Source organism: Otolemur garnettii, unplaced genomic scaffold (assembly GCF_000181295.1).
Source record: "Otolemur garnettii isolate 467f Iridium unplaced genomic scaffold, OtoGar3 scaffold00057, whole genome shotgun sequence".
NCBI classification, from domain to species: Eukaryota; Metazoa; Chordata; class Mammalia; order Primates; family Galagidae; genus Otolemur; species Otolemur garnettii.
The window spans coordinates 1,351,309-1,366,450 of NW_003852452.1; the positions used below are offsets into that span (position 1 = coordinate 1,351,309).

The following is a 15,142-nucleotide window of genomic DNA, read 5'->3' on the forward strand; positions in this document are numbered from 1 at the left end:
ATGCATGTTTTTCTGCTTAATGGTCTCCAATAATTCCTTTGTACTTTTCATTATTCTTCACATTTTCTTTTCCTTTTTCTCCTCTGGCCCAGTAATTTTAAGTTTTGTCTTTTATTTTGCTGTTTCTTTCTTCTATTTTTTTTCCAAACTGCTATTGAGCCTTTCTAGTGAATTTTATAACTCAGTTATTATAGTCTTCAAGTCTAAAATTTCTATTTGGTTCCTCACAGTTTCCATATCTTTGCTCATATTCTCATTTTGTTTATTCATGATTTTTACTTTGTTTTATTTTGTTTTGATGGGGTTTTTTTGAGACACAGTCTCCCTGTCTTTTTCAGGCTTGAGTGTAGTGGCATAATCATAACTTCATAGCTCAATGCAACCTCAAACTTCTGGGCTGAAGCAATCCTCCTACCTCAGAATCTGAAGTAGTGCTACTACATCTGGTTAATTTTTTAATTTTTTTCTGGAGATGGGATCTCACTTTTTCTCAGCCTGTTCTAGAACTCTTGACCTCAAGTGGTCCTTCTACCTTAGCCTCTTAAAGTGCTAGGATTAGAGACACAAGCTGCTGTATCCAACCCAGATTTCATTTAGTTGTCTAATTGTACCCTCTTGAGCATACTTGATAGTAATTTTTAATTCTTTGTCAATTCCTATAGCTCCATTTCTTTTGATTTAGTTTCTGGACATTTAATTTGTTCCTTTAAGTATGTCAGATTTCCCTGTTTGTTTATGTATCTTTTTCTTATTATTGTTGTTGGAATTTCAGCCCTTTAACATTGGTCATATATTTCAAACTTTGTGGTTTGGTTTTCTGCAGGGAGGCCTTTTCCCACCATCCTGGCTAGAGGTTCTGGAGCTCTTTCTCTCATGCTCTTTTGAGTATGCATTCCTTTCTGTCTCCTCGGGGCTTTGTGTGTGTAATTTTCTATTTAAAAAGTTATGCTTGCTTCTACTCAAGACCCTCTCCCGGTGCCTGCAGTACTGCAGCCTCACTTGTGTTGTACTAAATTATGGCACTGCAGCTCCACCTACTGTCCCTAGTGTCTTTTAGTGGTACTGCAGATTCTGGTACATTCTTGATTGCTTTTCTCCTGAGAGACACTCAACCTATACCCAATTTCTATCAGTACTTGGATATGGGCAAGACAGAAACCAGTCTTTGGGTAGCTGCCCTGGTTGTCAAAACATTGGATATAGGAGATTAAAATGTTCCCTCACAATTATATTGCACAGTTTGTAAGGGGGAAGGATTCTGATTAGAAAGGGTGGGAAAAAAATCTTTACTTTTTATTGTAGGTTTCTATGTGATTGTCTTTATGGTAGCCTGGAAGTACAAGAACCTTGTAATTGGTTTCCTGAAGTTCTCACAGAAACATTTAGTTCATTTTTTGTATTTGCTTATTTATTTATTTTGAGACAGGCTAGAGTGCCATGGCATCAGCTTAGCTTACAGCAACCTCAAGCTCCGGGGTTTAAGTCATCCTCCTGCCTCAGCCTCTGAGAAGCTGGGACGACAGGCACCTGCCACAATGCCCAGCTAATCTTTCTATTTTTATTAGAAATGGGGTCTTGGTTTTGCTCAGTCTAGTCTTGAACTCCTGAGCTCGAGCAATCCTCCCACCTTGGTTTCCTAGAGTGCTAGGATTATAGGCATGAACCATTGATCTGGCCATTTGTTGTTTGAAAATATGTGTCTTATTGGAGGAAAAGGTCCAGGGCTCCCTGTTCCATCATCTGGCTGATGTTACTTCCTCCCGCATTTTGTCATTTCTTATGTTAATAACATGATTTTTTAAATGATTAGGGATTGAACAATTTTCATTACTGTTCTATGACAAAAGACTACATATACTTGTACAAGGTGTCAGAATTGACTTTTCTTGAACAAAATCTTCATAATTTTTTCTAACTCCTATGGGCCAATTCAATATCTTTTTTTTTATGATGTTTGTTCTTCCCACCACCAACTTAGTAAAACTAATTTTGATATCCTCTACCTTATATGCTTTGTTCTTAGATGACTTACTGTATTTTATCAAAAAATTTTTAGCATCTCTAAAATTTTATCATTTAATAGCACTTCCCAAATCCTTTTACTTACTTTGATAGCATATGTCATTTTATAGGTCCTTATGCAGAAAGGAACATACCCACATCTTGAGAGCAATTGAAAATTTTTGTTGGGCCTTTTATATCTGTCTCCTAAGCCTAGCCTAGTGTAAGACACATGAAAAATTCTGGTTGGATAAAAGTTAAATGAGCATTTCTTGAACATGTTTATGTCAGGCACTGTTCTAAGCACTGCAGATATAGTAATGAATAAAATGGACAAAACTGCTACCCTGATGAAGCTAACAGTCTACTGAGGGCAATATACAGTAACTATATAATAAGGTCATGGAAGAAGCCCAAGTGCCCATCAATCCACGAATGGATCAATAAACTGTGGTATATGTACACCATGGAATACTATGCAGCCATAAAGAAAGATGGAGACTTTACCTCCTTCATGTTTACATGGATGGAGCTGGAAAATGTTCTTCTTAGCAAAGTATCACAAGAATGGAAGAAAAAGTATCCAATGTACACAGCCCTATTATGAAACTAATTTATAGCTTTCATATGAAAGCTATAACCTAATTATAGCCTAAGAATATGGGGAGGGGGGAGGGGAGGGGAGGGGTGGGGGGGTGGGCGCGTGGACGGAGGGTGATTGGTGGGATCACCTCAACAAAAGAAAAAAGGAAAAGAAAAGAAAAAGCAAGAATAAAGAACATGAAGTAATGTAACAAACATGTAATGCTCTCAAAGTATAGCAAGAAGGTCTAATGTAGTTGAAGAATAATGAGCAGGACAAGAATAACTGAAGATGAGATTAGAAAGGTAAAAAGGAATATTGGTGGGCAAAGAGAATCAGAGGCTAGTGTAGATCATTTAGGGCCTTGTAGGTTATTGGAAGGACTTGATATTACTATAAGGCATGGTTTCTGTGGCAGCATGATCTAATTTTCATTTTGACAGGATTTCTTTAGTCGATGTGTTGAGAAGAGACTGTTAAGCAGACTGGAGCAGAAGTAGAAAGATGTACCAGAAGGCTGTTGCAACAACTGAGGCTGATGGTAGAGACCACTAGGGGTGCAGAAGGTAGTGAGAAGTGGTCTTCTAGTCAATCCAGGCTGCTAGAACAACATAGACTTGGTGACTTAACAGAAATTTATTCCATTGGCTAGAAAGTCTAAAATCAGGGTTCCAGCATGGTTGGGTTCTGGTGAGGGCCTTCTTCTGGTTTGCAGACAGCTATCTTCTGGTGAGGGCCTTCTTCTGGTTTGCATGACAGAGAGAAAGGGAGGAGGCAGTGGAGGAAGAGGAGGAGAGAGATCTCAATTTTCTTTTTATAAGGGCACTAATCTCATGATGAGGGCTCCACTTTCTTGACCTAAATACTTCCCAAAGGCCTGATATGCAGATACCATCACAATGGAAATTAGAATTCCAAAATGTAAGTCTAGGAGAGGCACAAACATGCAGTCCATACAGGGTAAGATTTTAATAGTGGAACCAAATGAAATTTGCTAATGGATGTGGAGGTAAGCTGAAGGGGAAAGGATGAATCACTACATTTTGTTAAAATTAAATTGAAAATCTCTAACCAATGCATCATAGACTGAATGTTACTCACTTTTTGTTGATCATAGGATTTCTCTTTGCCTCCTTAAAGTTAATTTTTCAGGTGACTTCCTGGAAATGCTACCCCTGAGAATAGACTTCCACTTTCCTCACAAGCTATGCTACTCACTTGAAAACAAAGACTATCTCACCATCATGGCTACCTGAGAACTAGGCCTATCTTCCTAGAAATTAGCTAATGATATCAATTTTAAAATAACAAACTAAACTGTACTGCTCTAATAATCTGATGTTGTAACCAAGTTAGAAAATGATGTTTTATTAGTGCAGTGCTAATAATGTTAAATGGGCTGAGAAAAGTATCAATTGGTATAGGGTAAAATTGGGTATGCTTTTTATGATAAAAATAACATTTTTAAGTAAAGAACAGCTACTTCAAGCCCACACACTGTAAACACTATTCTGTTCTTTGATTAATTATTTTCCCTTTTTTTCTCCTTTTTTTTTTCAGATGTTTTTCTCAGCCCTGTCATACAGCTTTATTGCTAAAGCACTAGCTGGAACTGTTATGAAAAGTTCCATCACTCAAATAGAAAGGAGATTTGACATATCCTCTTCTGTTGCTGGCTTAATTGATGGAAGCTTTGAAATTGGTAATTTATATTTTTTCCTATTTTAATAACCAAACTTTCAAAGGTTAAAAAAGCCCTCTTCATAAATGCTTTACACCAATGGTTCCCGATTATGGTAAATTTATCTCTTGAAGGCAGTTTGGCAATATTTGAAAACATTTTTGGTTATCATAACTGGGTAGAGGATGGGAGAAAATGATACTGGTATCTAAAGCTAGAAGCTAGGAATTCTGCTAAACATTCTTTAATGCACAGGGCTGACCCAACAACCAAGAATCATCTAGTCCAAAATGTCTATAGAAAGGATGTTGGAAAATTTTGATTTGACATGAATGCATTGCTTATAGTTAACAGTTTGTGAGGCTTTAACTTCCCCTCTTCAGAAGCCCTGGTGTGAAGAAAAGGTAGAGAGATGACTATAATTCTTGGATTCAAGGAAGAAGGAATCACTTTGAAGCAACCTACATTAGATTTCTGCTGTTTTAAATGGGGTACAGACTTCGGGGGGGGGGTACAGGCTTCTAGGGGTAAAAGTCTTTTTTTTTTTTTTTTTAGAAAAACTTGTGTTCATTTTAATTTGGATTTCTCCAACAAAAGTGAGAGTTTACATAATTATTTGATATTATTTTTCTTATTTTATGAAATGATAGCTTATTTCCTCTGCACATTTTTTCTTTTTTTCACTTTTTAATTATTTGAGAGACCCCCATAATTATATCTATTGTGTAGGTACCAAATTTTTTCTATAAACTTTCTGTTTATCTTTTAACTTCATTTAAAATATTCTTAAGTCATAAGCGTTTAAAAAGCAATTGTTTAAAGGAAGACCTTTGTATCTTTTCCTTATGAATTCTGAATTTTTGTGATTCAAAAAATATTGCACCATACGTGTCCTTCACTCTCCCATCTCACAGGCTTAATGAAAGCATCTAGAATTTTAGAATTAGAATGTTGTTCATTTTAAATTTTAATTCATGGGACATCTCTTTTTATTGAGAAATTTATTATTAATAGTTTTACAAAATTTTGCGATTGTTTTAACCAATTATTTAAACCCCATTATGTTTGACTGATTTCTTTGCTTACCTATGTTCCAGAATCTTTTTACTTCCAGTCTCATCTTTGGTTTTCTTGGAGTCTATCTCCAAGTAGAGTCAGCCTTCTCTATCTGTGGGTTCCATATCTGTGATTCAGCCACCACAGATGGAAATATTCAAAAAATATAAAAATAAAGAATGGCAATATAACAATAAACATACTACAAATTAAAAAGCAATACAGCATAACAACTATTTACATAGAATTTACATTGTATTAGGTATTATAAGCATGTAAGTAATCTACAGGTAATTTCAAATGTACAAAAGGATGTGTGTAGACTATTGATGTATACTATGCCATTTTATAGAAGGCACTGGAGCTTCTGCAAATCTCCATATCTTCTGGGTGTCCTGAAACCAATCCTTTGTGGACAGGAAGGGATAATGGTAATTTTTTTTCCAGAAAGAATTGAACATGTGGCATATTTGATAAACCCTTGCTTATTGGAAAGTATATTTACTTTACTATCATGTTCAAGTGATAATTTGGAGATAGAATTAAAACTCAATCTTTTTGTCAGAACATATAGCTATTGTTTTATTACATTTAAGGTTGTGCATAAGAAATTAGTACAAGTATAATTCTCATGCACTAATAAGCATCTGTTTTTTATTTCTGAATCTCAGAAAATTTACAGATATATATCGAAGATGGTCGTCTTTTACATTACATGTAGAAACTTCCATGTGAACTTACTTTCTATTTCTTATTTGTTTCATCCCCTGGCCTTTTTAATTTCTTTCCTTCAGCAACATATATGAGTTGAATATTGTATGGGAGTCATTTTTCCCTTTAAATTTTTTCTTCTAAATTTTTACCTTTTTTTCTTTATGTTTCATTTATTTTCTCAGATGCCACATTCCATCTTATTATATCAAGTTCTAATTTGTTCATTTTTCCATAATATTTTAAATTTACAACAATACTTTATTGTTTTCTTGTTATTTTCAGTCTGCCATTCTGATTTCATGGGATGTGACATACTATTGTACCTCTACAGATAGTTAATACTAACTGGATTTGTTTTTAATTTTCTACTTTTTTAAAGTTTAATCCTTATTGAAGTATTTCTTGTGTTACTTTCTCTGTTGATTCATTTGGGTACTTTTCATGCTATTTTTTCCATCATTATTCAGTAATTCTTGATTGCTGTCTCTCATGGTTATACATGAGACTCCAGATGGATCAGAACTGGTTGTGACTCCTCCTCTTCTTTATAACCTAAAAAATTTATACTCATAATTAAATCATAAGTGGACTCTCATCTAAAGAACTTTCCTGAAGTCCCATAATTAATTTAAGCTATCCCTTTCTGTGGTCTAATAGAACCTCTGTGTATCTGTTACTTTTTATCACTAGTATGTAAGTTTCTTGAGGACAGGTACCATGTTTTTGGTTTCTATTTTATATTTCTTTTTTTGTTTCTGTTTTAATATTTCTTTTTTGGTTTCTGTTTTAATATTTCTGGCTCTGAAACCCATGGTAGGTACCTACAATAATAGAAATTTAAAGAGTGGCATGAATAAATAAATCAGTGCATGTTTGACTGACTACCTTTCCCTCAGATCAGAAAGATTTTTCCCCGTTTTTCTCCATTCCAATCACTTCAACCCAGTTAACTCCAAAATCTTTGATAAAATTTACTTCATTAATATTGTCAAATAATTCAAGCACTTTCTCTTATTTATGAAACCTATTCTACTTACTATTACTGTGCAACTTTTCAATGGTGGTTTAATGCAGATGAATTCAAATTCTCAATTAAATTACGTGGTTTTTGAGAGAAGGTCTTGGGCTCTATTTGTGTTCATTGTGGGGCTTTCAAATATACTAGACACAAAATTGGACTAAATCAGATCAACATAATTCTCTTCTTTTTCTAGGAAATTTGCTTGTCATTGTGTTTGTAAGTTACTTTGGATCCAAACTGCACAGACCCAAGTTAATTGGAATTGGTTGTTTAGTTATGGGAACTGGAAGTATTTTGACTGCCTTACCACATTTCTTCATGGGATAGTAAGTGTTAATTAACTTTATGTCATTAATTATCATTTGTTTATAAAGTAGTAGTGGAATTTCATTTTTTCCTTTTAAATAGGCAGTCAACTTTTGAGAAGAATAGCCACTAAGTATGTATAGAAATGGAGAATATTGTCTACATAATAATAAGTTATTGCTTTATTCATTATGGTTTTCATAGTTTTTCAAATAAGAATAACACTAGACGAGGTATACAGTTTCATACAGAGTAAATAAGCTCTTTATCACTTTTTGGTATAACATAATATACTTCACATCTTTGCCTATAAAATTTCGATTATACTCAGTAAGATTTCACCAGGTAACCCATTGGCATAGGTTTTCCCACCACCATTTCACTGAGGTGGTTCTTAGTGTTACTGTGTAGTTATGATTACAGTCAGATGATCATGAGAGAAAACTTAAAGTAGCAATGGCTTAAATAAGATGGATGCATATTTTTCATATAAAAGTTAATGTAGCCAGTCCAAAGACTATATGATATGGTTTCTTTTCATCATATTCATCTCCCTTGCATTGCCTTGCCCTCGAGGTCCGAATTACGGCAAAGTGTTTCCAGGTAACAGGAAAGAAGGAGAAAAATTAAAAACAAAGAGTACACCCAGGCTGAGGCTTAGGAAACATTTTCGAAAGCAACACTTCTGCGTACTTCACATTGACCAAATGTTAGTTGCATTTTACACAAAAATTAATAAAAAACATTTAAAAATGGACTTTTTTCCAAGTTGCCATGTTCCTAGTAAAAAACCCCAACTTAAAATACTGTGAAGGAGAGAAATAAGGATATTGAGGGACAATGAGCAGTTCCTACCAGAGATACCAATTACTTACTCATTGCCAAATCTGGCAATCACCTTTTCATCACAATATAAATTCTATATTTTCCCTATATTTGACTCTTACAAAAATTTTCTTTTCTGTGGTACTTCTTCTTATTTTCATCATTGCCCACTCTCTGGATTCATTTCCTGTCTTCATGGCCTCTTCTATTCATGTCCATTTTTTGCTTTTGTCATTGACCCCATAATGTGAGAGTCCCTTAAATTCCCTTCTTACTCTTCATGGTTCGTATGTAGAACATGCTATAAATGCAGCCACCGCAGCTCCAGACAGAGGAGGACCATATTCTAGGCCTGCCGTTCTCTAAAAGTGCCATAACATGTCACACCTTTGCCCTGGTGTTTCTACAGTCTTGAATACTTTTCTTCCTTTGTCTGCCCATTAAACTCCTGTCCATCATCTTGTTCCATTTTACAAGTCATTGTTAGTGTGAAGCTTCTCTGATCGACCCTCCTCCACCTCCAAGCACAGCTAATTAATCCTTTTTCCTTGATGACAACTCGGTACCTTGTATATTGAACGTATTCTATCTGTTATCATAATACGTTTATCTTAGAGAGCATGAAATTCCCTAGGGACAACACTGTGTGTTTTATTTGTAGCTCTTTGAAACTGAACTTAACACCTGACATTCAGTAGGATGCCTCTGAAGCTCACAGGATATCTCAGTGTTTGGGGGCGTGTCAACATTTGTCTCCATTCTGGTTCCCTCTCTGTTGTTTCCATTTAGTTCTGCCTCAACAAGTTGAAAAGGATTAGAATTTTAAAAATAAGTTTCAAAGAGTTGGGTATCGGAAAGAAACAATGTCTATGAAAGAAAATCAGACAGATTGGCTATCTCTGAAGATAATCCAAAGAGATAAATAGAAACAGTTAATGGTTTTAATCAAAGTAGAGGAAACCAGGATATTTCATAACATGGCCAGAGTATAAGCATGCCCGGGATTATCACAAAGTGATGACCCACCTCATCAGGGGACTGTTGAATGAGCTTTCTAAGTGGACACTCCCTTTTCACTTTTGCCCATTACCTCTCTCAAAATACAGGCTGAGAAACTGACAAAGAGGATTCTGGTAACTGGGAGAAAAGAGTGGTGTAGATAAAAGGGAAAATCTCTTGGTATTTCTAGGAAAAGTGAAAATATTCAGTAGATAAATAAAATGTTAAACCAGTGATGTTCTTATAGTTACAGGTATTCTAGAGAAACCCATATTGACACATCAGAAAATTCAGCATCAAGCTTAGCGACCTGTTTAATGAATCAAACTTTACCATTCAATACAACCTCACCTGAGATACTGGGAAAAGGTAAGAATTAACAGTGATAGTAAAAAATACACTGAAATTTATAAATTTAATTACATCTATACAATTATTGTACTATGTATGAGCAAAATTGATTTTAAAAATAGGAAAAGCCTTTGACCCTTCCAGGCATACAAAATCATAGTGGTAATAATAAACATAGTTGCCCCTTGAACAACACAGGTTTGAACTGTGTGCTTCCACTTATATGCAGATATTTTTCAACTAAACATGAATCAAAAATACAGTACTCATATGATACAAAACCTGCAAAACCAGGCATGGTGCCTCATGCCTATAATCCTAGTACTATGTGAAGTTAAGACAGGAGGATGACTTTAACACAAAAGTTCAAAACCAGCCCACACAAGAGAAATACCCCTCTCTACTAAAAATAGAAAAAACTAGCTGTGCATGGTGGCCGGCAACTGTAGTTCCAGCTACTCAGGCACTGAGACAGAAGGATGGCTTGAACCCAGGAGCTTAAGGTTGCTGTAAGTGTGATAATACCATGGCAATATAGCCTGGGCAAGAAGGTGAAGACTATCTCCAAAAAAAAAAAATCCCAAACTCCCCAAAAGCCACCTGGGTATTTTGAGGGCCTATTTTCTGGTACATGGGTTCCACAGGGCCAAATGTAGGATTTGGCTTCATCTAAATTTGGGTACACATGGGTGGTCCTGGAACAAATTTCCAGTGCAAATGGAGGGATAACTGTATTTTATATAAAGAGTAGATAAGAAAAGGAGAATGATTTTAGTAGAAAATTATCAAATATCATGCACTTAAAATAAAAAAGCACAATGGGGAACAAATAGGTAAATAGTGTAAAATTTGCTCTTTATGAGCAATGCAAAATATTATACCAACTAAAAATCTTTTACCTATTATAACACAAATCATAAATAATTATTACAAAGTATAATGCTAATTTTTTTCCTACGTATTAGATAAGAAAAGATTAAAAACAAAAAGAAATCAGGTGGAGAAGAGATTATAGGGTAGACATAAAGTTCATATGCAATTTTAAATAGTTTAACACAGTAAATTATACACAAACTTGACGTCCACCCTGTATTATACATTGCCGGAAATGCATACATTTGTAATCTTTTCTGGAGGTTAATTTCTAATATATATTAAAGAACAAAAATATATTGACCTACTTGACTTATCAATTCTACTTTTATTGATTATTTTAAAGAAACAACCAGGAGTGTGCTAAAGAGTCATTTACAATTATAGCCATGACATCCTTGTTTAACAGAATAAAAATTTAAAAATATTTTGCAATTTAAAAATTAGAGATTTAATAAATTACAAATATAAATAAAAATAAATAAATATAAAATAAATAAATATAAAAATAAATAAATATAATTAAAAATAAATTCAATATATAGTCATTCAATTTTGATATAAAATAAATCTTAAAGGGGAAATTTTGTAATATACTGATAATTGTATAAGCATATTATAATGTGAATGGGATATTTAAGTATATAATGTACATGATACATATTATGCATATTTTTGTGCAGTAACAATGTGGAAGATGTTTAACAACATTTGAGGCAAACTTCTGTACGTAATGAGCTTACAGATAACATTTTAATTGTTTTTTGGTGTGTGCTTCTCTGTATTTTCAAACTTTGCAAAGTAAACGTGAATCAAGTATAATTAGAAAAAAACTAAATGAAGTAATTCAGGATTTAAGTTGGCTGAATTTCTAATAGGAATGCTAAAACTAATGTTTAAAATAAAACACTCTCTTGTCTATATAGGTTGTGTAAAGGAATCAGGGTCACACATGTGGATCTATGTCTTAATGGGTAATATGCTTCGTGGAATAGGGGAAACCCCCATCACTCCATTGGGGATTTCTTACATTGATGATTTTGCTAAGGAAGGACATTCTTCTTTCTATATAGGTAATGTACAGAAAATCTTACCTTATGTGATTACTTTCCCTGGGCATAGCATTGAAATAACACTATTACTAAGTTCATTCTTTTACTTAATAGAAAAATTATTTGGAGAAGTGAATTATGTAATATTACTGTATAAAATATGTTGAATAAGACCCAGGAATCCCCGTCAACTGTCAAAAGTTGTTCTGTTAATATTTTCAGGTTGTTTGAATTCAATAGCAATGATTGGTCCAATCATTGGCTTTATACTGGGATCTCTGTGTGCTAAACTGTACGTGGATATTGGATTTGTAGATCTGAGTAAGTACAATCAGAACAAGTTGTCATGATAGTGTCATTTTAGTACAGGGCAGAATTCTTCCAAATAATTGAATTCACTCTTTCAATAGTCCTTAGCTCAGTATCTTTCAAAAGTTATAAGTAGGAAATAAATGCATTCATAAGAAGAATGAAAAATAAAATTCAGCTCCTTTTTATATCTTGCTTTTACAAGTATAAAAGGAGAGAATTTTAACAAACTTATTTTAGATTACCTAATCCAAAATAACCAAATTTAAAATTTCCTCTCCTATAACTGACTGCCCAGTGAGGTGTACTGTATTTTTCTATTCAGGCTTCTGCATTTTATGTCTGGCGTGGTTTGAGAGACTCCACTGTGTACCTTGGTTATAAGCAGGTCTTTGCAGAGGGCATGGCATATGGCAACATTTAATTAGTGCTCATTGCACAAATGAAAGAAGGAGCAGACACAAAATGACATCCACAATCTTCCTCCTCACTCTCAGAGCTTGTTTTCCTTCTTAATTCATAGAAGAAATAAAGGTCATTATAAAATCTTCAGGCTTTCCTCTGACAAATATTCCTGTGCCATATCTATATTTCTCTTTCCCACCTCAATGAAAAAGGTATTTATCTTCACTCAATATTCATAGGTACACTTGGGGTTTAGACTCTCTCTTCCTGCCTCTTCCGAGAGCTGGTACCATTAATTCTTGGCCAGATACATCCTGCATCCTCCAACCCCTGTATCTCTGCCCTTCTCTGTTGCTGAAGCAAACATACTCAACTCCTTCCAATCTTTTTTTTTTTTTAATATATGAACAATTTTTTTATGACCTCCCAAACAACTTTCCGGGTAAATTTCTGTTTTTCCTTTTCTCTCCAGAGCTAAGCAACTAGAAAAAAATAATCTAAATTAAATGTCTCACCTTCTTACCTCCCACCCATCTCTCAATCCACTATAATCTTTCATTTACCACTGATGAAACATAATCAATTTCTATCTAGATTTACTGATCCGAATGAATACTTTTCTATAATTTTAATTGGTATTTCTAGTTATACCTTATTTTTTCTTCTTACATGTCTTATAAGCACTTGGAATGCAACAGATCAAACTCTGGGCTTATCATTTTACCCAACCCACCTTATTCTCTATATTCCCTCTCTAGATGAATATCTTAACCTTAATTCAATTACTGCAAAGCCTTTCACCCAAACTCTCTGCCTCTAGTTTTGCCCATTCTTATTCATATTGCTTCCAGAATAATCTTTCTAAGCAAATCTGATCCATATCATTCCTTGTTCAAGATCTTTCAATGGCTTCATGCTGTGCATAAAGATAAGAGCCAAACTCCTAAGAATGACACGCATGACTCTATGATCTTTTTCACCATTTTTATGATTGACCTCTCTTCTTTCCTTCTCTTTAACAATATACAACATTCCTTATGTCCCAGCCATGCCACACAGGTCTTTTGATATGCCCTGTAATCTTACACTTCTCTACATTTACCTACACTTTTTTTTAAGTCTTTTTTTTTAATTAAATGATAGCTGTATACATTAATGCAAACATGGGGTACAGTGTAGTGTTTTCATATACATTTTGAAATACTTTCATCAAGCTAGTTCATATAAATTTCATGTCATTTACCTACACTTTTTTGTTTTCTCTCTTTTTCATTTGCATACTTCCTAAATTCACTTCCAAAATGCGGCTCCTCTTCAGAGAAGCCTTACCCCACCATTAGCCCCATCAGCTCCAAACTGGGTATTCCTATCAATCACCAAGAACGTGGCTTTGTAGTAGCCTTTATCACAGTGAGCCATAAATATTTGTGTACTTACCTGCCAGCTCTTCTAGACCATCACAGAATGGTATCTGTCTAACATATAATAAGTGATCAGTGTTTGTTAAAGTACAAATATGATTTTCTATCTCACCAGGATGTCAATAGATCACTCCAGAGATACCAAAGGATTCATTTCCAAAATGAAATAGACCTTATGGTAGGCCAACAGTAGTCACAATAAATATTTAGCACATTGATAGTTACCAATTTAACCACTTATTTCCTGAAGTCTGTCCATGTTGTTGATTATTAAGTAATATGATCATGTTAATAAATCTTAAACACAGATCTGTGCATACTTAAAAATAATAGCTTATTTCTATATAGTTTTAAATCAAGTCAGTGTTTTCTCATGTTAATGAGGTTTTTCATAGGTTAAAGAATAATGACACCATTAAATTGTGCTTCAAACTTTCATGGTGTGTGTATGTATGTGTGCATATACTTTTTTATGATTTTTATTTTATTGTGGTAAGAACAATTAACATGAGATCTAACCTCTTGATAGATTTCAAAGGTTCAAGTGACCTCTAAACAATACAGATTTGAACTATGCATGGTCACATATAGAGAGATTTTAAAAAATAAATATATTGGGCATTAGTCTATTTCACCATTTACTACCACAAAATATACATGAATCTATTATAAAAAGTTCAAATTTATCAAAATATATGCACAGAAAATACTGATATGCATGATGCCATTGTCAATAAAGAGAAATGCAAACTAACATAAAGATGCAATATTATAGGAAAATAATTCTAGTCTATATTTAGAATCAAAAAAGAGTCTAAATAGCCAAATCGATCTTAAACAAAAAGAAAAAATCTGGTGGCATCATCTTACCAGACTTCAAACTATACTACAAAGCTACAATAACCAAAACAGCATGATTTTTGTACAAAAATTGATGTAAACTAATCAATAAGAATTAGTAAGAATTCTAATTCTATTCTATCCAAATATATCCACAGATTCAATGTGACACCTATCAAAGTCCTCATGCAAGATGAATAAATTCTAGAAATCTGTTTACACTAATTCTTTTTTGATCAACTGATGGAAGACCAAAAAAAAAAAAAACAAAAAAACCCAAATTTAAAACCATCTATCTACAACCAACTTATCTTTGACAAAGCACACAACATACACTGGGGGAAAGTGGCCCTATTCAGTCAACAGTACCGGGAGACTTGGACAGTCACATGTAGAAAAATGAGGCAAGACCCCTCCCTCCTACCACTTACAAAAATTAATTCAAAATAAATAAAAGATTTAAATGCATTGCATGAAACCACAACAATTCTAGAAGAAAATACAAGAAAAATTCTTATAAATATCAGTGTAGGCAAAGAATTTATGACTAAGACCCCAAAGGCAACTACAGCAACAACAAAAATAAAGAGGACTATTTTTTTTTTTTTTTTGCACTTTGGCCAGGGCTGGTTTTGAACCTGCCACCCTCAGTATATGGAGTCAGCACCCTACTCACTGAGCCACAGGCACCACCCAATAGTACTG

At 33.9% G+C, this 15,142-nt stretch overlaps 1 protein-coding gene across 6 annotated transcripts in view; it reads left to right on the plus strand.

The window, feature by feature from the left end:
• LOC100966263 (solute carrier organic anion transporter family member 1B3) overlaps nt 1-15,142 on the plus strand; it is a 94,465-nt gene that overhangs the window by 47,091 nt on the left and 32,232 nt on the right. For 5 of the 6 annotated variants that reach the window (XM_023514728.1, XM_023514727.1, XM_023514729.1 and 2 more), the window contains 5 exons: nt 4,145-4,286; nt 7,250-7,382; nt 9,434-9,555; nt 11,337-11,483; nt 11,685-11,783. In XM_023514728.1, coding sequence (XP_023370496.1) covers nt 4,145-4,286; nt 7,250-7,382; nt 9,434-9,555; nt 11,337-11,483; nt 11,685-11,783 — 643 coding nt within the window. The remainder of the gene's footprint in view (nt 1-4,144; nt 4,287-7,249; nt 7,383-9,433; nt 9,556-11,336; nt 11,484-11,684; nt 11,784-15,142) is intronic. The other variant, XM_023514730.1, reaches the window with a different exon arrangement.